This window comes from Rhipicephalus sanguineus, chromosome 6 (genome assembly GCF_013339695.2).
Source record: "Rhipicephalus sanguineus isolate Rsan-2018 chromosome 6, BIME_Rsan_1.4, whole genome shotgun sequence".
Lineage (NCBI taxonomy): Eukaryota > Metazoa > Arthropoda > Arachnida > Ixodida > Ixodidae > Rhipicephalus > Rhipicephalus sanguineus.
This window is the reverse complement of record NC_051181.1, coordinates 162,763,691-162,788,140: the sequence shown is the minus strand read 5'-3', so window position 1 is coordinate 162,788,140 and position 24,450 is coordinate 162,763,691. Positions and strand designations below refer to the sequence as shown.

Sequence of the window (24,450 nt, the reverse complement as noted above, 5' to 3'; positions counted from 1 at the left end):
GATAATATTAGTATTCTTCCCTCATTGCTTTCACTGCACGGAAACGAAAACAAAATAGTAAGGTTTGTCGACCACGTATATTGCAACTAAATCACTAGCATATATCAACACAAATTTTTAATGCGAACCTTTGGCACTTTGAGCGTTTCTATCTACGTATCTATCTGTCTAGCCGCCTACGTCTGGGGGTGCTCTCATGATCGCCTTCTTAAATGGGTTAGACCAAAATTGGCATGGGAAGGAAGAGGATTTGACGAATATGACTGTGGAGGCATGACATGAATAACGTGAAAATCCTGTCGGGTACATCGTCAAACCCTTCCTCTAGCACATGTGGCAGACACCCGTTGCCACGGGCCGCCGTGTAAGGGTATGCCCACAGGTGATTGACACTTATGTCTACCCAGGAACGGCGAGAACCGGCATTGGCAATTTAAATGCGAAAGCGTTAAGAGAAAACACCGACATCGGCAGCGTTGACCCGACGAATGCAAAGAATGAAAATTAGGATCCCAGCAGGAATCGAACCCAAGCATTCTGCGTGGCAATCAGGTATTCACACAGAGCAACAGCCGCAGCTATAAGGAATGGCGGAAAAACAATTGTGCTGGTTGCTGGCTATATAATTTTACAAGAAAGCACTAAACATGTACTCCTAAAATACAACGTCATATCAGATTAATGTCTGTGGTTCCAATGCTGGCTCCGCTTTTATGGCAGTCTAATAAATATTAGAATTGTATTCCTATGATTCAAAGTAAGCTATAAGAAGCATTGCTCGACCCCGATGAATACATTAACGTAGGCTACGTATATATCCACATGATTGCACCATAAAGCGCACTTAGTTTGATAATACTGACGTATGTAGTCTAACGTGAAGGCTGACGTTACGTCGCACCATAAGTTACCCTTTAAATGCCAGTGTTGTCGACGTGCCTGGTCAAACACGTCGATCTACCTCGTAACGCTTGGCTAAAAGCCATAAAATACAGCATAGAAGTACTCGCTGACTTCTTCGCATGAAACCGATTCCCACAACGCGTGGGATCTGCCAAATTTTTTGTATAGAACTATCAGTTACGACACTCATGCTATCCGACAGCAGGTCGTAGTTTGTCTTGTAGGTGGCGGAAGTAAGATCCCGCTCTAATTTGTACATATATGTCCTGTTACCGAAACTTAATTTCACTTACGCTATGAACACTGGGTGGCCGATGTGTATAAGGTTAGTCTATATGAATGAACACGCATGGACGTTGATTGGGAAGGAATCATGACGGTTTAGAAGTTGTTGTTTCATACCAAACTTCATATATTACAGGCGGCAAAAGCTGGTCTCGAGGCATGGAAGTACGGCTTCGTGTTTTCAACATTCAAGCTAACAATGCTTCTTGGATCTATATCCACCGAAAGACTTGTACGTATGCACAGATCTGTGTTTGATCGCTGAAGTTTTCTCCTGTTCTCTTACTAAACGGGCTAACGAATGTAACTTCTCCTCGCGTTAAACCTAAAATATTATTAATTGGAAGTGAGAATGGACTCTAACTCGATAACGATCCACTTTCTTTTACACAGACATTTTTTCCAAATGCACTCGACTACCCTGATCACAACTTCCATGAAGACCAATAGAAGGAGTACCCTCTGGTAACGAGTGCTCTCGTTGAGTTAGCTGCCATACGATTGCAATAAATAGGACATCAGCGTTGGCAAGAAAAAAAAAAAGCCGGAAATACTTCCGCTAGGAAAGTTTTTATGGTTCCTCATACGCTCTATAGGCATAAGCAGGGCTGGGCAAAGATACTTCGAAATTGTATCGCGATACGATACAAGATACTCAGGCAAGAAGTAATTGACATACAGATACAAGATACCACTACGCCGTAAGTATCCGATACGATACATTCCAATTGTATCTTAAGATAATTCGATACATTAGGAAATTTGTTATATATCTGCATATACGGTAATGTACCATTAAACGCCGACGCACAAAAATGTTCGCTTGAAAGTTTATTAACTGCAATCAATTTTGTTTCATTTGAATGAAATGTCTGTTAGTATCTCCAAAGTTTTGTATTTCTTGCTGAAGGTATATTACTTTTGTTCCAAAGCAACTTATTGCTTTAGCTGCTTACCATGACAGCTCTTTATACACTTCGCTGATAACGGTTTTTACTTACAGCTTTTGTAATTACGCGGAGTCGATGCTCTGCTTATGGACCAGCTAGCGGGCTGCCATCTTCAATAAGAAGCCTCCGCACTATCATGCAAATACCGTTGTTAAGTTCTACCTTGCCCGTAAACGTATCACGGTTTTCGCAATACCCGATCACCGGACAGGTGTACATCAGCGAGAACGCCGGTAGTGACATTCTTTGCGACGCATCTTGTTTACGCAGAGGACATAAAACTGCAATTACTTGTATATTCTACTTACCGGTTGGCGTAAAGCGTTCGTTAGCGACGTACTCAGTAATGCGCCACCTTCTAACAATTTTTCTTTTATGAGACAACATTTGCAGCCCGGAAAACGTGTCAGACGTCATCTACAGTTGCACAAAGTGCCGCAGGACACCGCCGCTATTCACACTATATTGCCACATAAGATCCGATTACCTGGCGAGTAGTAACAGTAAAAATATTTAGAGAAGACTAAGAAAGAAAAACAATTATAACTAAGTAAAATAGAAAAGCAGTTCTGCATCAAACAGAACGAATAAGTATAGGAATACGATACAGGCGGCACTCCCAAGAGCTAATAATAATTGCCGAGTTTAACGTCCCACAGAACCACGATATTATAATGATAGACGCAATAGTCGAGGGCTCCGGAAATTTCGACCACGTGGTGTTATAAATCATCAATATAAGCACACGGGCATCGAAATGCGCCCGCCGCGACCTACGGGTTAGCAGTCAAGCACCATAACCACTAGACCACCGCTGCGGTTAACCCCTAATAGCCATGACAATTAGGCATTTAAGGTAAGACCACAGAAAATTCAGTGCCTATGTAATATAGCGTAAACCGACTCGTTGAGATGCTCATTAGAAAGACGGAGCTTTTTGTATAACAAAATGCTCCGTTCATTTTGTTATAATATTGTTATACATTTTATTATACATTGTTTTTCGTTAAAGAATATTATCTCTCTTGTATAACAATGTTTCTCCAATCCCTTCGCTAATATCTTTGAGATGGCTCCTTATAATTTACGTTATTATCATGAAAACTCAATTTCGCTATTTTAATAAGCAGTAAGCAGAACTTTTGTTACTGTATACTCCAAGCACGCGCAGATTATTATATATTTGTTCTCAACGTCGCCTTGACATAACAGTAAACTTAAGTAGAATATAAGTCTGTAAACAGTAGCAGAAATAATGCAGACAGCCAAAAAATAAGAATAAAGCGAGAGCTTATCTTGCCAGCACGTTAAAGAAATATTGCCGTAAGCAGACCCGAAAAAAGCAATACAGAGACGTAGGTAATGTATGGGACGGAAAATGACAGTTTAGAAAGAAATTGGGCTAACCATCAAATTATGATAATGAGAACTCATTGAATAAAAGAAAAAGATAGCACGCCAAGATAGCTTCTGTTAAGTGAATGCTTGTTCTGTTAGATCCAGCATCGGTACCGGTGGTGTTATAACTGTTAGAATCTTATTTGCGTATAAGTCAATCTCACTGCATGTAAGTCAAACTTGCATCGACGAAGTCCTTCAAATCGCCGATGTGTGAAAGCCACGAGACGCAAAGCAACCCCTTTTCTTGCATTCTTCAGACTTCCTAACGACGCACAACGCAAGAGAAACTTCGATAACGAAACTACAGACTACAGCGGCATCGGAATTTGTGCAAAAGACACCACACGCATTGGAGTACTCGGCACAGGATAGTGGCTAAGATCCAAGTGCCATAGCACTGACACTACTAAAGAGAAAAAAAGGAAACCGTGAAAACAAAATGTCGTCTAGGCGTAAATGTTCGCGCCATAGAGTTAATATACTGACTCTAGAGGAAAAGCTCCCCATAGGGCCCATGCATTGAAACATATAACCACATGGGTTCCGCCATGATGGAACAAAACGATCGTTGCCAGCGTTGCCAGACCCTGAGACGCTCGCTATATTTGACGCTAGTGATCAGTTTTAATCTACCAACCTAAGCCAGCTACGCGCTGTTCAGAGAACATCAGTTGTGTTTTGATGCGTTGAAGCCGTGTGTTAGTGTACGGTTGTCTGCTGGTCCGGTTGATAACAGTTAAAATTTCCACCTGTTTGGCACGGTTTTTACTAGGCACCTCCCTACCAAAGTTTCTCCGTTCGCTGGCACAAAGGTCACTCTACAGATTCGCAGCTCGAAGCAATGTCCGTAGGCCGTGGTCGCGCGCTGACTCGACTTGCAATGGCGAGACACCTGTATCCACGTTCTTTTTCAGCTCATTGCTGCCGCACTTCAGCGCAAGAGAGCGTTAAAGCAGAAAAATGTTGATTGCATCATGCAGCGGCGAATGTGAGTGAGACATCTCCCGAAGCTTCAATCGAAACTAAGTTACACGGCCCACGAAGCTTTATCGCCGTTAAAAGTATTAAACAAAATCGGTTGCGACTAGTTCGTACATAACTTTCAGGGCTTGTCTCATCTCTTCTTTGCCGTCCGTCCTGGTTTGCACTGGTGCACTGAAGTTTCCAGCTCGAAGAAAAAGGGCTGTCACATGAAGTCGAGTGGTATGCGGCGACAGAAAACGCACACAACGGACACTATGACAACTACGAGATACACGACGCGAACGAAGTTTCAGGAGCTGGCTTTAACACGACGCGCAAACCCGGCGCAATCGGGCCGCAAGCACACACTCGCGTACTCGCGAGTGTTGATATGGTGGTGCCATCTAGTTAACCAGCCTGCAAACGCTCTTTTCCGCGCGCAGTAAATTGCATAAATAGCCGTCGTATTCTTTCGTAGAAGTATTCAAAATAAACACAAAACAATATCCGCAAGTTTTTAATTGCGAAGATGCTTGTTTAGGATTGATATGTGATGGCAAGAATGACAACGTTCCAAGATGTCAGCGTTCTTGTGGTTATAGGTCTCGCGGCCCAGCTTTTCCTCTAGAGTCAGTATATTAACTCTATGGTTCGCGCGTTTGTCGAGACGGCGCGAGCGCCACCACGTGACTCTGCTTTCTCAATAGGGACGCTAAGAGGTCATCACCTGCCCTCGCTGTATAACTCTGGCGGAAGGATAAAATAATGTCATTGTCTTTAGTTTTAATCTGGTGGCTTAGTGGGAGCAGTATCAGCTTGAGAAGCGGAGTTCAGCCAACGTTTATCGTTTCGCACCGCGGTGTTGCGATCGCAGTATCTTGTATCTTAAGATACGCGATACATTCTTTAATGTATCGGAAATACAGATACTGATACACGTCTTGTGAGACGTATCGCGATACAGATACACAATACCAAAAGAGTATCGAAAATAGTATCGAAGATACATGTATCTTCGATACTGCTTAGCACTGGGCATGGGGAACCAAAATAGCTTTTGTACACAGAAATCGATTCATTACGCAAACTTCACTGAGTAGCAAAACAACATTTATGCTTTCATGGCCGGTATACTTCTTACAATGGATGGCGTGACTTTATGTAGGGACCCGCACTTAATAACGCTGAATAGAAAATGTGTCGGCAAGAAAGATATGATAAACGCTGTATATTTGCACTGATCAAATTTGACCCTAATTTCTGGAAATGCACATGCTTATGGTATGTAGCACCTCTCCACAACTATTTCAGATGGTTCTTTCGACTCCACTTAAATGCTACCTCTGTGGCCAAGTTGGCTTCTTCCTGTACAATGTCATGTTTGGGTAAGTCTCGTCTTCACGTAGCAGCAGCACAAATGTAAGTGTAATTGGCTCTTTTTCTTTGTATAGGTCCCTTTACTGGTCACCGGGAGGAACCGTTTTCCTTGCACTCTCCTTGGTGGCAGTCATCTTCGGTGCTTCGTGCAGACAGTGTACCTAGTCTCAGCGTACTCAGTAGTCACCTCTGAGTTGCACCAGAGCAGCGGCGTCATCATCGTAAGTATGGTCCACTAAGCACAGTGTTAGACCTATGAGCAACCGAACGTGTTCCTCTCAACTCCGATAGTCTCTAAAAAGTCACCGATTGTGGCGAAAGTTGATCGAAACACTTGTCTTTAGACACGTTGCGTTGAGGAACTCAGATCTTTTCTTGCACTATTGGGACTTTCAGAGGTATTGCTCGGCTTGGTAAGCAGCAGATAAAAATTTCGATGGTAGTGACAATAAAATGATGAATGTGGTAGATGATATAATAAAAAAATCGTGACTCTTCATAGAATGACCGCGGCAGATGATCAAGAATAGAAGACTCGTGAAATGACATATCACAAAAGAAGAGAGAGACCCAGGAGATAAAAAGAAAGTTATGGAGACCCGACGCTCTCGTTTAACCTCGTGTATAATTGTTAAGAAAAAACACAGCTACGTGCGTAACACACGTACAATTGTCATTTTTGAAGTAATCCCACCTCCGAAGACACAACTACCAACTATTTCATAAAATATACACATTAAATTAAATTAATCAGCTTTCTATCCCCGAAAAAGAACCTGCGGAGTTGTAAAAGCAAATTACTGCCCGTTTAGCAGTGCATCGTTTAGCAGCATTATTTTAACAGGAAATTCACTTATACAGCGCAACGCTTATGTTCATGCGCCTTGGTCTTCACAAGGTTCACCGAAGGGCAGTCCCTCTCGATTTCTCTTCAACAGCTATGGTGCCTTTTGGTGTCTCCCCGTTGGAACATAAAAAAGGAATCTATTAATGGTTTTCAGGCGCCATTGAATACAGCCATTCCTGAATCTCAGTGTATTATAGACATTCTAAAAGAATTTAGCTTGTATCCCGTCTCGTCTTCTCTCTCTGGCTTTCCATTTCTCTTTTAGAGCACGGAAGCGTATACCGTACTCTTTGTATACTTTGTTGTAACCTGCTCAGCAAAAATCGTTAGAAAAGTAAAGAAAATTTGCTTTACTTTTTTACTTGTTAACAAGTAAAAACACCACGATTTATTACACCAACACGGGTTCTGTTTTTTATTGTTTACAAATTTAGGCCATCATGGAATTCATGTTCGGATGCGGGAACATGGCTGGTTCCGTACTTGGAGGAGCCCTAATCGACGTGCGTACAGAGTTTCTTTTCTTTCTTTATTTTTTACCTTATTGCTTTAGCTAGGGCACGTGTATACATTAAAGATGTCAGACGAAGATAAAAAAAGATGACCGCTTTAGTTTTGTAGAGAAATATTTTAAGACACGACACGCAGCACATATAAATAAGGAAAAATAAATATCAATAGCGTTTAAAGGAAGCAGTCTATCAGTAGGATGCTGCCTGCAGCCGACAACGCAGCATTTGCCGCCTTGACGAAGACAAGACCACTCGTCGAAATATTGGCTCTAGCGACATTCCCTGCTCAACCATGCAGCGGGTGTGTCACGTAATAGCACATTCGAGTCCAGAAATCATGAGAAGTGGTTGCATTCAGCGTTCATTTGCAGATTTCTCAACGCCGCACTTGAAGTAATCTTCAATATTCATGACCGAATTACAAGCAAATCGTTTTACATCGCAGTTGTGGGAATACCCTCTGCCATTTTTTGTCCTGGGCACCATAATCATCCTGTCGATTCCTTGGATTATCAAGCACAAGAAGGTCCCGAACAAACAACCCGAAGGCAGGTAGTTTTCCTGTTTGCATGTAGCATTTATTGTTAGCATTTGTCACACACTTCGGTGAGGCCGCCGCTGATCTAACAACGGCGTTGCGGCAGACTCGCAGGCTTCCACTTTACGCTTAGGCCTGCGACGCCTGAAAGGCCTCGGAGTGGTGCATATCGAATTTGTAATGGCCGGTCGACCCGTGCGGGGTTGCACGTGTAGTGGTGTGCAGGATGACCGACGGACTCATTGAGCGGACACGGACATTTGATACGAAACAAATAAACATTTAATTATGACAAGGGCAACGGTAAGCGGTACAATGGGAACTAAGAGGAGACAAAAAATATGCGCGATAAAAAGAACAACTACAGAGCAAGCTACGTACTAAATGAACAACAACAGGTACACATTAGAGGCAACGCGGGATGTTAATAAAGTGATTACAGACATGATTGTGGCTAACAGAAATTCAAGGACAAATTATGAGAAAGGTAACGCGCTCCCGCTTCGGAGCTTTTATGCGACGCAGCGCACCATGATACAATATTTTAAAGCTGGTTAAAATACAAAAAAACGGTAACAAAAAAAACACAATAAAAAGTTCCGTACGGACCATTCCAGCTCGTGGTACTCGTAGGTGAGGTGACGTGGTGCCGCCGATGGTCTCGCAGCTTCGGTAGACGACGAGGGTGCCCGGTGTTGCAGCCGACTCGATTCGTTGCGCGGGACACTCCGCGCTCGCCGCCTACGCGAGACTCGCGACACCGATGACCGCGCTCTTCACTGGTTCAACGTCAACTCCCGTAAGCAGTCAAATTCTCTCTTGCTGTTGATACGTGACAGCAGGCTCGTGGGGCTACGTCCGAGATAATTGATGTTGCTTTCCCCGGATGTCTTCACCCATTTCCTCTCCTCCGCGAGCCGGAGACCGCCGCGCCGGTCGTTAAAAGTAATGGTGAACAGACCACGTCTCTCCCCTCGAAACGTCTCCGGGAAGCGAGAGGTGTTTGCCTGTCACCGTACCTCTTTTCTCCGAACGACGTATGTAACTGCGCGGTAGTAAACACGTCCGAACCGAGCGTCGCCGTGTTCGACCTTCGTCTCCGGGGCCTGGCGCCTGGCCGACACCACGGCGCCCTTCCCAAGGCACGAAGGGACGCGCGAGCGAGAATTCCAGACGTTTGTGACAGCATTAAACTATGAGCTATGTGATTCAAAAGCTTTTCTGTCAGCGTATACATGTAGGTTTTCTTATGTAAGTATAATGAATTGCATGCTTTCGTAAATTCCGCCTTGGCATATGCAGCGTTATTGTCGAGAAACACGCATATACTACTTAAATATAACATTGTTTCCTTAAAAAGTAAGGGTTTTCGCTACTCTTCGAGTAACTTGCAGCAGAATGTTCATTCAACGCATTGGCATGGAGGCATTCATTATAACTGCGCACAAATTACGACCGTAAGCATCATACACATGTGCAAGTGCATTAAAATATGGTTTAGTGTATTGACAAAAATTACTTAGCGCAATACAAACACGGCACACAAGGAAGATATGTACACAAGGGACCCTTGTGTACCTTCCTTGTGTGCCGTGTTTGTATTGCGCTAAGTAATGTTCGTCAGTATGCACCAACTAGGCCCCCAAAAAGTCCTATTTAGTGTAGTGTATTGCCACGTGCTCTCTTTTATTTTCATGTGAGCGGGCTTCACTCATACAAATTGTTACACGGGTAACCACCACTCGGCACAGGCCTCTCCGAGATGTTTGGGAACCTTCAGGATTATTTTAGGCTGTTCAGAAAGGTTTGCGCGCAGGGTACGAGTAGTTGAGTTTATTCTGGAACCAACACGGCCGCCAGCGATAACGCTGGAGACTTTGATCGCGCATGTATAAACGCCGATTACTACGAACGCCGAGGTGCTTCACCAACGATCAGATTACGACGGCCCGCGACCGTCCTAGCCGCTATCCTTGTACTGTGAGTGTTACTTGCTTTTACTTACACAATACACAACTTAATCTTTACCGTTTGTTGATTGCTCACCGTCACAACGACGTGATAAAATAGTACAGCCTCCTCGAACGTGAAGAGGAGGCCTTTATTAAAGGGCTCGTTTTGGCTCGATACAAATATATCACCCAATAGATAATGAAGTCAAGGGAAGCATAAAGAAAGGATTAATACTAATGTTTAATGAGAGTGTAGTAATTATGACGCAAAGGAAGATGAAAGTGGACGGAAAAACAACTTGATGCTAGTGAAATACAAAGTCACACTAGAGTTTCACGATTACGGAAGCCTGCATGTGGCATATTTCACACTGCAGTTCATAAAAATGGTATTCTCACAAAAGCAATACCACCTGACGAAAAAAAATTCTTATGAAGATTTCAAGGTTCTGACGCAAGAATACGCTTATACGACAGGACAGAAACGAGACAAGCACCTCATCGTGCTTGCCTATATATATTCTTGCTACAAACATTTACAATCTAAACGTGTAATAATGGAGCCCAACCGGTCGGACTAAAACCAGACGCTTTACATACAGCCGGCGTATTACCAATATGATTAATACTTTATTACTATGTAGTACATGATTAATAGAAGATATTGGTGCCTTTACAGAAGCCGGCTACTCTTTCTCCCATAACGCACATAAATAAAATCACAAGACAAATTGAAAAAAAAACTAGAAAAACACAGGGAACAGCCAGTGCTTACTGTTAAGTTTCGCACACGTGTATCAATAAAAGCGCTGAAATGACTCATACGGTTCAGTAAGAAAATTTAAACTACACAAAAGAGTGTGCATGCCCACACATTACTCGAATCAAGTCAGAATCGCACGCCCCCGTGTGTCTGGATTCCCAGAGCAGGCCTTTTTGACTTGTGTCCAGATGTCCTTTGTAGGCCTTTTTCGATGTGGCTTGCTGGTTATCCATAATTCGTACGACGTAGCGCACCACGACAAGGACAGAGAAGAGGGACGCACAGACACAGCGCTAACAGCACAGACACAGTGCTGGTTATGACGAGGATCCCTTTTCCCAGCGCACTTTTATTGTTAATTGCTGATATTTTTGTGAGCTTTGCCCATTTCGGTGGTTCAAAGTATAGTGGGAACCCTGCGAAGCAATCGACCCTTTTCATAATCCACAAGTGCGCTTTCCCGCGCTGCACATTCGTGCAACTAATGGCGGCACCAGTCGTGTTTCAGGTAGAGACGGGGCCCTAGTTGCACGTGGTGGGGCTGAGTCTACATTTTCCGCGTCATAGCACAAGAAATCTGCGCTCGAAAGCGCTGTTTGCAGAGGTGACTAGCTGCCATTAGTTGGGCTAACTGCATCGCAGGAAAGCTAGCTTTACAATTGTGAAAAGGGTCTAATGGTGGCGTTTATCAGCTGATTATTGTTGATGACAGCAACGTGCAGCATGTTGTTGATTTCATTTCAAACGCTCTCTTCAGCTCCACCCGAGGGGGCCCTGATGCTGCCCAAGGTTCGGAGAAAAAGCTGTATCGGCTCCTTTGGGACCCACTTTTCATGGTCAACATGGTAACACTGATGCTCTCCTGGGTCATCATGGGTTTCAACGAACCCACCCTGGAACCGTACTTGAGACAGGTGTGTGCCTACCCACACGTAGAGATACTTCTGAGAGCACAACAATGGTCCGGCTTAACGTATATATCTATCTAATCTATCTACTATCTATCATCTATCTATCTATCTATCTATCTATCTATCTATCTATCTATCTATCTATCTATCTATCTATCTATCTATCTATCTATCTTCTATCTATCTATCTATCTATCTATCTATCTATCTATCTATCTATCTATCTATCTATCTATCTGGGTGAGCTGGTGCCTAAGTTTGTTAAAACGTCCGACATGTCATCACGAAATCTGTCTATTAAATAAGGATAGCTCAGATCCATATAGCACAATTAATGTGTCACTGACACAAGCGGACCACTTCCCTCTAATGTTAAGCGCTTCTAATAGTTCCCTCGCCGTTTGCTTCCTGGTTTTGCCAATAATAAACGTGGCGCACATGAGCACGACATAACATGCGCCGGAAGATGCGCATAATCCCTTTTTTCCAATGCCATTGGCATGCTTTCTCAGGCGGTCGTTAATTCACCGTCCCGTTTGTCCTATGTAGGATTTGCCACAGCTCAGGGGAATCTCGTAGACGACACCTTCGGCACAACGCCTGAAAGGTTTTACCAGCCTTTTTGCACCCTTGCGGTTTAACACGAGAGACTCGCTGGCACAGCTGCGCCAGTTTATTCGGAGCGGAAAACACAACAGGAATTCCATACCTAGTGGCCACCTTCAGGTTATGGCTTACCTTGTGCACGTAAGGCACCACCGTTGGCGTCGACGTAACCGCAGTTCTGCGCTTGACATCACAGGCGGTGAGTCAGTCCCGTTGCTGAAACTAGAGCAGCGCATTCGTTGCTTTATGCAACTTGTATGCGCGGTCCCATGCAACCAAAATCTTGTCGACGGTGAAGCTATGGTGGTGCTGCTAATGTTCTCAAGCAACAGACTTCTGAAGGCTTGCAAGAACTGGAGTAATGGTGTTCAGCAGTTGCAACACGCTTCGAGCTATCGGTGTCTGCATCTTGCTCAGCAGTACACGAATAGCGCTCACTAGGGTGTTAACTATGCCGACAACTTGTCTTTTTTCTCTCCTCCTCTTTCCAACTTTTATTCCCCTTCCCCAGTGCAGGGTATAGCCTACCGGGGCTCAGCCCTGGTTAACCTCCCGGCCTTTCTTTCATCATTATTCTCTCTCTCTCTCTAAGGCACCACCTGTGAGCTTGCACGCTCCCGTTCTCTCAAGTGCTCTTCTTGAGTACTGATTTTCAGTTTTCGTAGCAAGTATTCGGCGACGCAATTCAATACCATCCGAGGGAAGCCGGCCATTATGCGCATTTTCCGGCGCATGTTAGATCATGCTCATGTGTGCCACGTTTCGCGCAATCTAAGATTATTTGCAAGAGCAGGAATCAAACGGCGAGGGAACTATTAGAAGCGTTTAACATTAGAGGTAGGGGTCCGCCTGCGTCAGTGACACATCGATTGTGCTACATAGATCTGAGCTATCCTTTCTTAATGGACAGCTTTCGTGACGACTTGTCTGACGCACCTCTTTCACGCATCTGCGCATGCTCGGAAGCTTTCTTGGTTTGCGGCCTTTGCTGTCAATAAACAGTTGGTAGTTTGGCGCTCATCTGTCTCTTTCTCTGACGTAACTTCATGTTTCAAGCATTCGCCAGAAATAACATGTTTAGCAATCTATCTGTCTAGCTGCCTACGTCTGGATGCTCTCGTGATCGCTTCCTTAATTTAGTGGGGACCAAAATTGGTATAGGAGGGTAAAAGCGTTTGACGAATGTGACTGTATAGTCGTGACATAAATAACGTGAAAATCCTGTCGCGTACGTCGTCGAACCCTTCCCTTAGACACGTGTGGCACATACGCGTATACTACAGGCAGCGGTATACGGGTATGCGCCACCGGCGATTCACAGTTTATATCTAACCAGGAACGGTTAGAAGAGACATTGGTAATTTGAATTCGAGAGCGTTAAGGAACACCGATGTCGGCAGCGTTGACCCGACGAATGCAAACAATAAAAATTAGGATCGCAGCAGCAATCGCCCCCCAAGCCTTCTGTGTGGCAGTCAGGTATTCTACCACAGAGCCATGCCAGATCTTGAAACTGCTTTGGAAAAAGACCTTATGCAGGCGTAATGTCGGTACAACGGCAATTGTGGTTGCAGTGCTGGATATCCAATTTTATAACAAAGCAATAAACATTAGCTATGTACTCCTGTCATACAGGCGTCATGTCGTGTTAACATCACTTGTGATTTCCAGTGTTGGCTCCGCTTTTATGGTAGTCTAATAAACATTACATTTGTATTCCTATGATTCAACAAGCTACATTCAAGCGTAGCTCGACATCGGAAAAACACGCTAACGAAAGTTACGTACGATATTCACATCATCGCGCCGGAAAGTGCACTTCGTTTTGATAATACTGATGTGTGTGCTATAACTTGAGTGCTTGCGTTACGTCAGACCATGAGCTACCTTTTAAACACCAGTGCAGTCGCCGTTGCTGCTATGTCCACACGACTACTACACTTGCAAAAAGACGTCGATCCATCTCGTAACGCTTGGCTCAAAGCCAAAAAATTCAGCATAGACATTTAATCGCCGACTGCTTCGCATGAGAACGATTCCCACAAGGCTTGGGATCTGCCAAATTTGTCAATGTCATATCAACTACTACGCAGTTGCCTGCTGGGAAAATACAGCACTCACCTTACTTCAATTCAGACACTACAAAATCGGGCATTGGAATTCTCACATTTAGCCCTCCTACGTAAATTCTCTTAATGAACTCGTAAGGCATACTTTCGTTTAATTATTTAAAAAAACTTAACATTGAGCTCTTTGCTTTAAAGCTTTAACGCAAGAGATTTCTTTAGCCTCCCTACGAGCACTATTTCTTGAAAATAAAACACCTTAACATGTGACTATATGTTTTTATTGCTCAACGCTATTTTATGTTCTCTCGTTACTTCTCTTTTTATGTAAACCACGGGCGTGCCTGTTTGGCTTACGCCTTTATACATAAAAACCTAAAAATTGCTAAATTCAGCTGCGTACAACAAACCCCGCTAATTGGTTTCATGGACTACGCAAAGGCATTCGACTCTGCAGAGATACCAGCAATCTTAGAAGCATTTAGTCACCAAACAATAGTTAAAACATAAAGTGCCTTAGCCAACATATACAGAGACTCCACAGCTACCTTGCTTCTCCACAAGAAAAGCAATAAAACTCCCACAGAGAAACGGGTCAGACCAGTTTGTCAATGCAGCAAGTTGCTGACAAGTCTACTTGCCGAAACGCTGGCTCCAGCGACACCCCTTGTTCAAGGATTTTTCGCCTCTTCAAGCTTGCATTTCCTCCTGAGCTTCTGCATTCATTTGGGTTGGGAATGCCAAAGTAATTTAATACACTGCGGGTCGTTATGTCTCGCATGAAGTCTGGTCCCCGACTAAATAATTTATTACCAAGTGTTTGCCTTCGAGTGTTACAAAGAGTGCAGCACGCTGCCGTGGTATTGTCGACACAATCTGATTAGCTTCTCAAACGTGCTATTCCCTTGCCCATGAAAAGATAATCGGGAATTACATAAAAATCACCTGAATAACGTTTCTAAAAGACACCTGTATGACTAGCAATGTTTGGTCCATCATCAGTGTTGGTTTACCTTGCGAATTTTAGCACCGCATTCAACTCTCTCTCAGTGTTCGAATTTTTGTTCTTATCGTGCATTTTGTTGCAGTTCAACCTCAGCAGCACGCGACTTGGAGTACTGTACATGGTACAGTTTGCAAGTTACACCGTGGGCGCGGCATTCGCGGGACTGTTTTGTTACGTCAAGGTAAAGAATCATTTTAAAAATTCCCAACGTGTTGGTCATGTTGTGGCTGCTCCGGAAAGAGAGAAGTGAATCACGTTAAGACAACCTCATCATTGGCGTTGAAAGGAAACTACGCACGATATTCCGTAATTTTCTTAATAAATAGGTAGCTGACGTACAGCTAATGCGTTGGAACTTATCGCAGTTATTCGCTTCAAATAGTTTTCTCTGAGTTTTCTTACCTGATGTCACACGGTAAACTTGGTAGGAGTCTTTCTTAATTATATTAAAATGGCGCATCTTGATTAAGTTTATAACTAAGTCGGAAAGCTGAGTATGCATTAAGTGAGCATACGTCCTGTTAATGACCACGTTAAGAATAATCAGAAGGCAGCAGTATTAACCTATCAGCTTCTTTAGGTTAGTAACCAGTACAGATCTTCTAGTGCCGACTGTGTGCACTAAAGTGCCGACTGTGTGCAAAACAACTGTTTCCGTTTTGTTTTCACGTTCGCATAGATGGCAGCATTTTTTGCGTTTGCTGGGCAACTGATGACAGCTTTCGCCTACCTTATACTTGGCCCAGCACCGTTTGTCCAACAAGACCCGTAAGTAGAATACACATTGTTCATAAGAATGACAGCACACAGACACACAACAACAAATAAAGCAAAAAAGAGACATGACAAAGACCCAAGTTTCCACTAACCAGGTTACTTCAGAGTCAGCACTCTGTCCTGTCTCTTCTTTGCCTTTGCCATTTCTTGTGCGTCTATGCGCTGTTATAATTCTAGACAGTGCGTCACCAACTTGCCTGCCAGCAAACTTTACAGATTCTACACTTTCTAAAATGAAACCCTTCTTACTTCACAACAGCTCAGTAAAGGAAGAATGTGCTCTGACGCACTGTGAAGATTCATGTAATCGTTGAGACATTCTACATAGTTCTTGATTGTCGTAAGGAGTTGCGCGTGTATAAAAACTCTATGTAATAACAATATTTTTTTTCTTGTCGTCTTTCAAAGGCAGCTCTGGATGGTCTACGTCTCTCAGACGTTCACGGGTGTTGGAATGGCTGCCCAATTCATCTGCAGCTTCTCGTTAGCTCTCAGCCATACAGCGTGAGTCTCATTCTACGGCACCGCTAGTAATTGACTGCCTATAAAAAAAGTAATAACGTGTCACGGTCTTTCTTTTTTTGTCACTTTCCAGTAAGCGAGGGTACCCAGACGACATACGGACTACTGGATTCGTGTCAACTGTTGTAGTGACCTTCTTGGTTATTGGGTGAGCATAAGGCTTTGTACGTGTTGTCTTGCTATTTGTGAAACAAATAACACCAACAAAACATTTTGTGAGGTCGCGAGGTATATAAGAGGACCGATTACTAGAGTAGCTGCATACTCGCTTTGCGCTGTCCCATCGCTCGCACTCAGCTCGCGGACGTTCACTAAGACATACTCACGGTGTCGTAAATATTACCGATGCCCAAATCGAAGCGTGGGGCTTCGCAGGAGATGTAAGTCACAATGCATCAAAATGTTGATGCATTAGGATCCACTTCGACGAAAGGCGAAAGACACTTCTCTGTTGTTTTTGTAGAGATATTACAGCAGAGACTCCAAAATCAATATGACAGAAGGGGCTTTACCCTGATGCAACAGAACCTAAGGGTTTGGCTAAGCGCACACGACAGAACATGACAAGTGTTTTTAGGGATTTTGTTATCTCTTACTACTTGTTTTTACGAAAACAAGAAAAGGTAATGCCTTCAAGAATTTATTACGCGTGCAGTGCTTAAGGATTTTAGTGTTGTGTAAAACATGAACCAGTCATATGACATAAACTGCGAAGGCTGTTTTTTTGTTCTTACTCGGAACAGCCTTTACATAACGCTATATAGCCTGTTTTACCCATTGTGGGTCTCGACACTGCTGTGTCAACGGCTGTTGCCCCTTTCCGATATTCCAGTGCCATTACGACACCCCCGATAGCAGGGTATCTCGTAGAAAAGTTCAGCTACAGACCGGGATCTATGTTCCTCTTCGGCATCCTCTTATTCTGGGTAAGTGATGCAACCCTACGCCCTTGCTTGTGAAACTCACCCCGCCGACGTCTAAACTTCAACGTGGAGTATCATTACATAACCAAACACATTGTGGGGCTATTCAAAAAAACGCAGGAGTCAGGGGAAGATGGAAGCTTGTGAAGAAAAACTCGTAAACGGGGGTGTGCTACAGCCGACGTTTCGACCAGCGGACTTGTATTCTTCAAGGCTGCAACTGCTTTTCTTAGCGCTTGTGTGTATTTGCTTCGTACCCTCTCCTCAAGAGCTTAACCAACGACTTAACTTATGCAGAGCACGATGCCTTGAACAACTCTCATACAGAAAGGTCACTATTATAAAACCTGTAGACAAGGGTGGTGGTATAGTAATCTGGCCTATAGAAAAATATGAAAACGAAGCTATCAGGCAACTCAGCAACAACACCCACTACCGAAAATTAACCTCCGACCCGACTCACGTGCGAATATAGTAATAGTACACAACATATGATAACGGATTTTCTAGCCAGGGAATTAGTCCCACCCTCCGAGTACCGGTTCTTGATCCCTAAAAACAAGCGAGCACTTCTACATTGCTCCGAAGACTCTTAAGGTTCCCATAGATGAACTATTTATCGCGCAAATCTCAGGCAGAAATATAGTATCCAATAACAATACACCCACTGAGCCACTGTCAAAGTTTCTAAATCATTTATCTAATATATCATCAACCTTACTATTCTTTGTTCAAGATACACCTCATACACCTCATTTCCTTCGAATAAAAGATTTCATTAACGAAACACAAGCACTCTCGGATCAGGCTATTCTGGTAAGATTAGATGTCTTCTCGTTGTATAGGAATATGCCTGTCACTTAAGGAACTGAAGCGATCTCAAAGTAGCTCATATAAATCAAGCAAACATATAATGCTGAAGTTTACCTCTCGTTACTGAAACTAGTCCACACGCTTAATTATTTTGAATTTGATTCGTCCTAATACCTACCAATTTTTAGTACTAGTATGGGAACTCCTTTCGCGCCAACATACGCCAACATTTTTATGGGACATTTAGAATCAGAACTTTTAAAATCATCGCCGGTAAAGCCTTCCACCTATCTCCGCTATGCAGACGACATATTTATTATATGGGAACAGGGCATAAGCGCACTAAACGCATTCATTGACCATTGTAACAAGTTTCACCCTAGTATTAAATTTACCGTGCACCATGCGTCCAGTGAAATTTACTTCATAGACACTACTGTGTCTATTGAAACAGGAAAATTAAAGGCGACGCTCTACAGAAAACCAACATATAGCCAGCGATACCTAGATCACACTAGTCATCACCCGCGACACTCCAAACGAGGGATATTTGTCGGACAGGCGAGGCGTATAAGAAGGATCTATACCGACGACGGTGGCAACCTAAAGGAAACATTACTTGAAAGAAATTGTCCGCATGACGCTCTAAACGAGGTCTACAACGAAGCATGTAAATTAAATAGGAAATCAACACTAGCTAGAGGAGCCCCCGCAGCACTGCCCAACCAGCCACTAACATTTATAACCGAATACTCAAATGCATTCCCAAACATAAATAATATCCTCCGCAAGTATTATGCAATATTAGCAAGCAACGAGCGTCTTAGAAAAGCGTTTCCTGAAGTACCAAAGGTCGTGTATTGCCGCAACAGGAACTTTAAGGACGTAAAAATGGCAGACTGGGCGTGTTGGTTCAGCATATTTGAAGTGTAAGGCGCGACGACGACAACAGACAAGAGGGAGAGTACACACACACGAAGCGTGTGTGTGTACTCTCCCTTTTGTCTGTTGTCGTCGTCGTACCTTGCACTTGAAAATCTTAAGGACGTGTTAGTGCATGCAAAAGTAAACCCTCATTCTACTGCCCACATCGTTCTCGTCCAAAATGTAAGACTTGCAAATACATTCAAGATGACGTTATAGTTAAAAACACCGGAAGTGATTACGTCGATGATATAAAATCTAGTTTTACCTGGACCAGTTCAAACTTTATCTACATGATCGAATGTTCATATCGTTGGCGAACAGGACAGCCTGTTAACGCTAGATGAAGCGGGCATCGTGCGGACACGGTGGAGAAATTACCGAAAGCAGTTGGTCAGCGTTTTAATGTGGCAGGTCACAACTTAGACGATCTCAAACTTCACATACTTCAGTCAAATTTCCGGTCCCCAAGAGACAGAAAATATGCAGACATATACCTTATTCGCAAGTTTAATACACTGCAGCCAGGAGGTAAAACGTCTCAAAGGGCGCTCTCGAAATGGTACATGCACAACGAAAATCAGTGAGAGTTAAGCCTTTTTTCTAGGAATTTCTAATCTACCATGGTGAAGTGGTGCTTCCTTCTGACAACCATAATTCCGCGAAACGTCTTTGCCGACCCCTTCCCCCGCCCCCGTTTCTTTTTTCTTATTCACGGAATTCCCCTTTCGTTTTGACTCACCCAGTTCGTCACGGCGGCCTCTCTTTCTCTCTGCTCCCCCCCGGCTTTTGTAGTTGCCCTCTCCAGCTCTTTTGTTTGGATTGGAGGAGAGGGTACGAAGCATATAACACAGCGCTAAGCAAGCTGTTGAAGCCTTGAAGACGACAAGTCCTCTTGTCGAAACGTCGGCTCCAGCACAGCCCCTGTTTACGAATTTTTCATTGTGGGGTTATTTATTTTATTTATTTACTGGGTTTCTGTTGGCTTCAAAATGAAGCCATAAGCAGGAGCGGGTAACGTATGAATATAGCACACTGAACATTATTCCTGCTCTCAGCGTTAAACGTAGTGAACATGTGTAGTAGCTTTTGTGCACAATCGAACCAGCATATATCGAACTTGCAAAAAACGGGAATTATACTTAATATATAGTATAATTCAATATCAAAATTTTAAACAATTTGCCGTATTTGCGATGCGAATTTCGGTGCGTAAGTTGTCTTCACAGCATTGCTTCACAATGATGCAAGGAAGGCGAATATACAACAACAAGCGGGGACTTTTTTTGCTAGTTTTGATTTTCCCGCATATTGTGGTTGCAGGCGCGGCTTGTACGCGCGAAAATACGGTATCGATGTAAACAGCGCCTTAATATCTTCATACGCAGCTGTCCGTACTCTTAGGGCGCCGAAAGTCTGCCTTGGCCCTAACGTAATGCGTGTGTGTACGTATTACTCGTTCCCTCTTTCCTCCTTGCTCACTCCATTCTTTTCCTTCCCTCCCCCCGTGTAGGGTAGCAAGCCGGGTACAACCTGGTTAACCTCCCTGCCTTTCTTTTGTCTCTCTCTCCTTGTTTTTCGGTTCATACTCCCGTGCTTTCGTGGATGCTGTACGCAGCGGCGACGTCATACTATATTTCTCTACATTCGACTGTGTTCATTATTGCCAGCCATGTGGAGAGGAGCCAGGTTCTTTCGTTTTAAGGTAGCCATTGCGTTAACAAAGGGAGCGGAGAAGCAAATGGCGACGCCGTACCACAAGCTGACGCGCGCGACGACGAGGAATCGTTGGGAGAAAGGCACACGATAGTTTCTACTCGCTTGTTCTCCTACTCACACCGCCCACTCTCCCAGATGCATGCGGGAAAAGTCTCCTTCCTTGAGTAAAAGGCAGCTTCTATGTTTCGCACTGCCCGATGTTCGACATATCAAACGTTCCGGCTATCTTTGTTCGATGTAGCCGTAAGTTTTCCTATGCGTTGACGTTAAAGCATTGTCGTGTTCGAAAAGAGGTCGGTATGAAGGGTAATTTCTTTTACCCGAGTTCGATATAGTCGGGTTTGACTGTAGTACACTGGTTTGAGGGAGGGAATGTAACAGAGATACGTACGTAGGCCCGGTTGCTTAGACATTGAATACTGTTGGCTGAATTGTAGGCTTGCATCTTAACGGTGAGATAACTTCATAATATTGATACTCCGGTGAAAACGAATCCTACGATGTGTAAGAAAGAAGAAAAATAAATGTGCATTGCAAGATGCGTAAACTAGCCCTTAAGGAGAATGCAGTAGGTTTAAAAGGCTTGTGTATTGCGTTCACAGATATATTGCGAAGAATGATCTCCCTTAATATTGAAACGATAAATGAAAATTTTTGCCTCCTATACCGCTCCCTATTGACTGTTTTATACGACAACTTCTAGCTGCAGGGCTGAAGATTGGCAGCGCTTAAACATTTCTTCAGCGCTCACTAACCGTACTTCCACATAATAACATCTTTAATAAATGCATAGCGATACGTTAATGGGTAATCATTATCGTCCGCCTATTATATGTCCACTGCAGATGGTGATAGGTCAGTGAGCGAGTTCAGCTCACAAGATCGAAAGAGGAATAACTGCTCAGCTTCTGGCATCAGTACTGCAATAACGAATTGCGAAATATTGAATACTTTGTTATCTCTGCACTGGTGGCTCAAAAATACAGTCGATAATAAAGATGTATGGTGCAAGGTTACGCTAAGAAAGAAAGAGCGCTATTCTTGTCCGCTCTTTTTTTTTTGTTCTTCCTTAGTTCAACCTTATTAATGAGAACTAACAGACAATAACGCCAAGGAAAGTTCCTTGGCGTTATTGTCTGTTAGTTCTCATTAATATTGTGTCTAACAAAGATAAAACGAGCCCTTAAGAATCATCTCCTTTCCTTAGTTGAACCTTGCGCCTTACACTTGTATTATTGAACTATATACCAACTATAGCCTGACATCGTACGCTACCAAAAATAGATTACCTGCCATAGGGACTCTTTTAAAATATCATTATATCAGGGTTCTAGAATAAAAAGCAACCACTTGAGCTCCCGAGTTTTGCGCCTCTTCTTGCAATTATAAACATCACACGAAGTACTCATAATATCTGTTCATTTCTTATTTTCCAGACCCCCATAACCCTTCTCCACTGGATTTATTTGATGTACATTCAACGGACAAGGAGTGCCGATGTAGCACTGCAGGATCGATCCATTTCTTCTCGAAAGTCATGAGTGTGCCAGCAGTTGTCATTTTGTGCCAGTAATAAATATATATTCGTTTTTTTGTACATGTGATACTGTGATACAGAAGCAAAACCTTCACGCAAATTATTTATCCGCGAGTGACCCAAAATATTCTACTCAATATTTCAGCATTAGTAAGCATCGATAGAATTTCCTATTCTTTGATGAAGGGCCCTTTAACATTTCGGAAATTAGAGTCGACGCTTAGCAGCTTGCGACGACATTGTGCAGTAGACGCTGATGTTATCAGCAGTCAGATGCCGGCTGGAGCAATGAAAACAAAAACTCTTAGCCATCATCAACGCCCCGTGGAGAAGTTCCGGAGATAGGGAAAGTTACGTGGGTATTGTGAAACCAAGATGCTCAGTTCAGTTTTCCTATCATCCTGTGTAGCGAAATTCACGGAGAAACGAGTCGGCAGCTTGCTGAATTGGTTTGTGGAGCACAAAGAGAAACTTGCTCCATGCATGCCGGGTTTTAGACCGCGTGTATGTACGAAAGATAGTATATTAGGCTCCGTAAGTCATATTCAACATCACAGGGAAGGCGGTCCCTCAACCATTGCTGTTTTCGTAGACATCTCTGAGGCCTGTAACTAAGTTTTCCAGAGGTCTACTGTCCCAAAGGCAATCTATAGTAATTACGGGCCTTTCTCCGTGGACGCGTTGCTCATGTTCGCCTCGGTGACACTCTTAGTGGGGATAGACGCATTTCTCGCTCTGTATGGCAGGGATGAGTCCTCTCTCCTCTGATATTCAACATTGCTCGGGTAGCTCTCGCAAATGCACTTTGCTGTCTCTGCACGCCCCTCGTAACGTCAATATACGCGGGCGACATGTGCATCTGGGTCTCGGCACACAACCACAAACGGCCAGCACGTATTGCCCAAACAGGAATTTCATCTACTCAGACCCACCTGTCGACGGTGCGTCAAACATCATCTCACTTACTTTATACATCAGATGTGGTGAACCTATACATACATACAAATAACTTTAATGAAAGGTCTCGCTAGTTTTTGGGACGGCCAAAATGTCCCGCCTATGTGACGGACAGGAGTTCTTGAGTCCTGGCGGCTTCCTTACATAGTAAAATATTCTATGGAACACCGGCCGGCAGTGAAACAATTTGGTGAATGAAATTTCGATAAAAGTGGGATACCTAGGTGGTCACAATTATCCGAAGCAGGAGGAAGAAAAAGATGGAAAGAAAGTTCTCAGACCAGCTGGCTACCAGCCAGCTGCCCCGCCACGGTGGTTTAGTGGCTATGGCGCTCGACTGCTGACCCGAATGTCGCCGGATCGAATCCCGGCCGCAGCGGCTGCATTTCGATAGAGGCGAAAATGTTTGATGCCCGTGTACTTAAATGTAGGTGCACGCTAAAGAACCCCAGGGGGTTGAAAGTTCCGGAGCCCTACACTACGACGTCCCTCATGATCATATCGTGGTTTTGGGACGTTAAACCCCAAATATTATTATGGCTAGCCTGTGCTGGGGAAAGGGGAATAATAGACAATAGAAAAGAGTCGTTAGAGAAAAAAAAAAGGAAAGGAGGACACGACACTGCTTAAAGTCAGTCACTAAGACCGGTTGTAAGCAGCCCTTCACTACGGCGTGCCTTATAATCATATTGTGCCTCTCGTACGTCAAACCACAGCTATTATTATTATTATTATTATTATTATTATTATTGTTAGTAGTAGTAGTAGTAGTAGTAGTAGTAGTAGTAGTAGTAGTAGTAGTAGTAGTAGTAGTAGTAGTAGTAGTAGTAGTAGTAGTAGTATTTATAATACGTTTCCATGTACGGTTTGGCGAGATCGGACTATAACAGCTGCCGCGCGAAGAGAGAAAAACTTGCGGAGGCTCCAACGGGGCATTGCTTTAAGCCCTAAGCATTCTTATATAACTAGTGGAACTGCTCATAATTGTCGAACTAAAGAAAGAAGCAGGGATAACATTCGCGTAGACTTATGAATGAGTGGTTTAATCAATATACGTCCATTAAGAGGCAGCAGCTCCCGCAGCGCTTCTGGAAGGTTGTGGACAAAATGCACGTAGTTTTATAGAAACGGCAGAGGGCGCTTGTTGGCGTTTCTTTTTAATATAAGCATCTTTTCCACCTTCACGAATGAATTAGAG

General features: G+C 43.6%; 1 protein-coding gene across 1 annotated transcript in view; it reads left to right on the top strand.

Moving 5' to 3' along the window:
* Positions 1-22,343, top strand: part of LOC119397681 (uncharacterized) — a 57,649-nt gene extending 35,306 nt beyond the window's left edge. The window contains exons 8-16 of the mRNA XM_049416659.1: positions 7,161-7,229; positions 7,684-7,786; positions 11,249-11,405; positions 15,163-15,261; positions 15,760-15,848; positions 16,266-16,361; positions 16,453-16,527; positions 17,212-17,305; positions 22,195-22,343. Coding sequence (XP_049272616.1) covers positions 7,161-7,229; positions 7,684-7,786; positions 11,249-11,405; positions 15,163-15,261; positions 15,760-15,848; positions 16,266-16,361; positions 16,453-16,527; positions 17,212-17,305; positions 22,195-22,299 — 887 coding nt within the window. The 3' untranslated portion in view covers positions 22,300-22,343. The remainder of the gene's footprint in view (positions 1-7,160; positions 7,230-7,683; positions 7,787-11,248; positions 11,406-15,162; positions 15,262-15,759; positions 15,849-16,265; positions 16,362-16,452; positions 16,528-17,211; positions 17,306-22,194) is intronic.
* Positions 22,344-24,450: the final 2,107 nt, after the last annotated feature.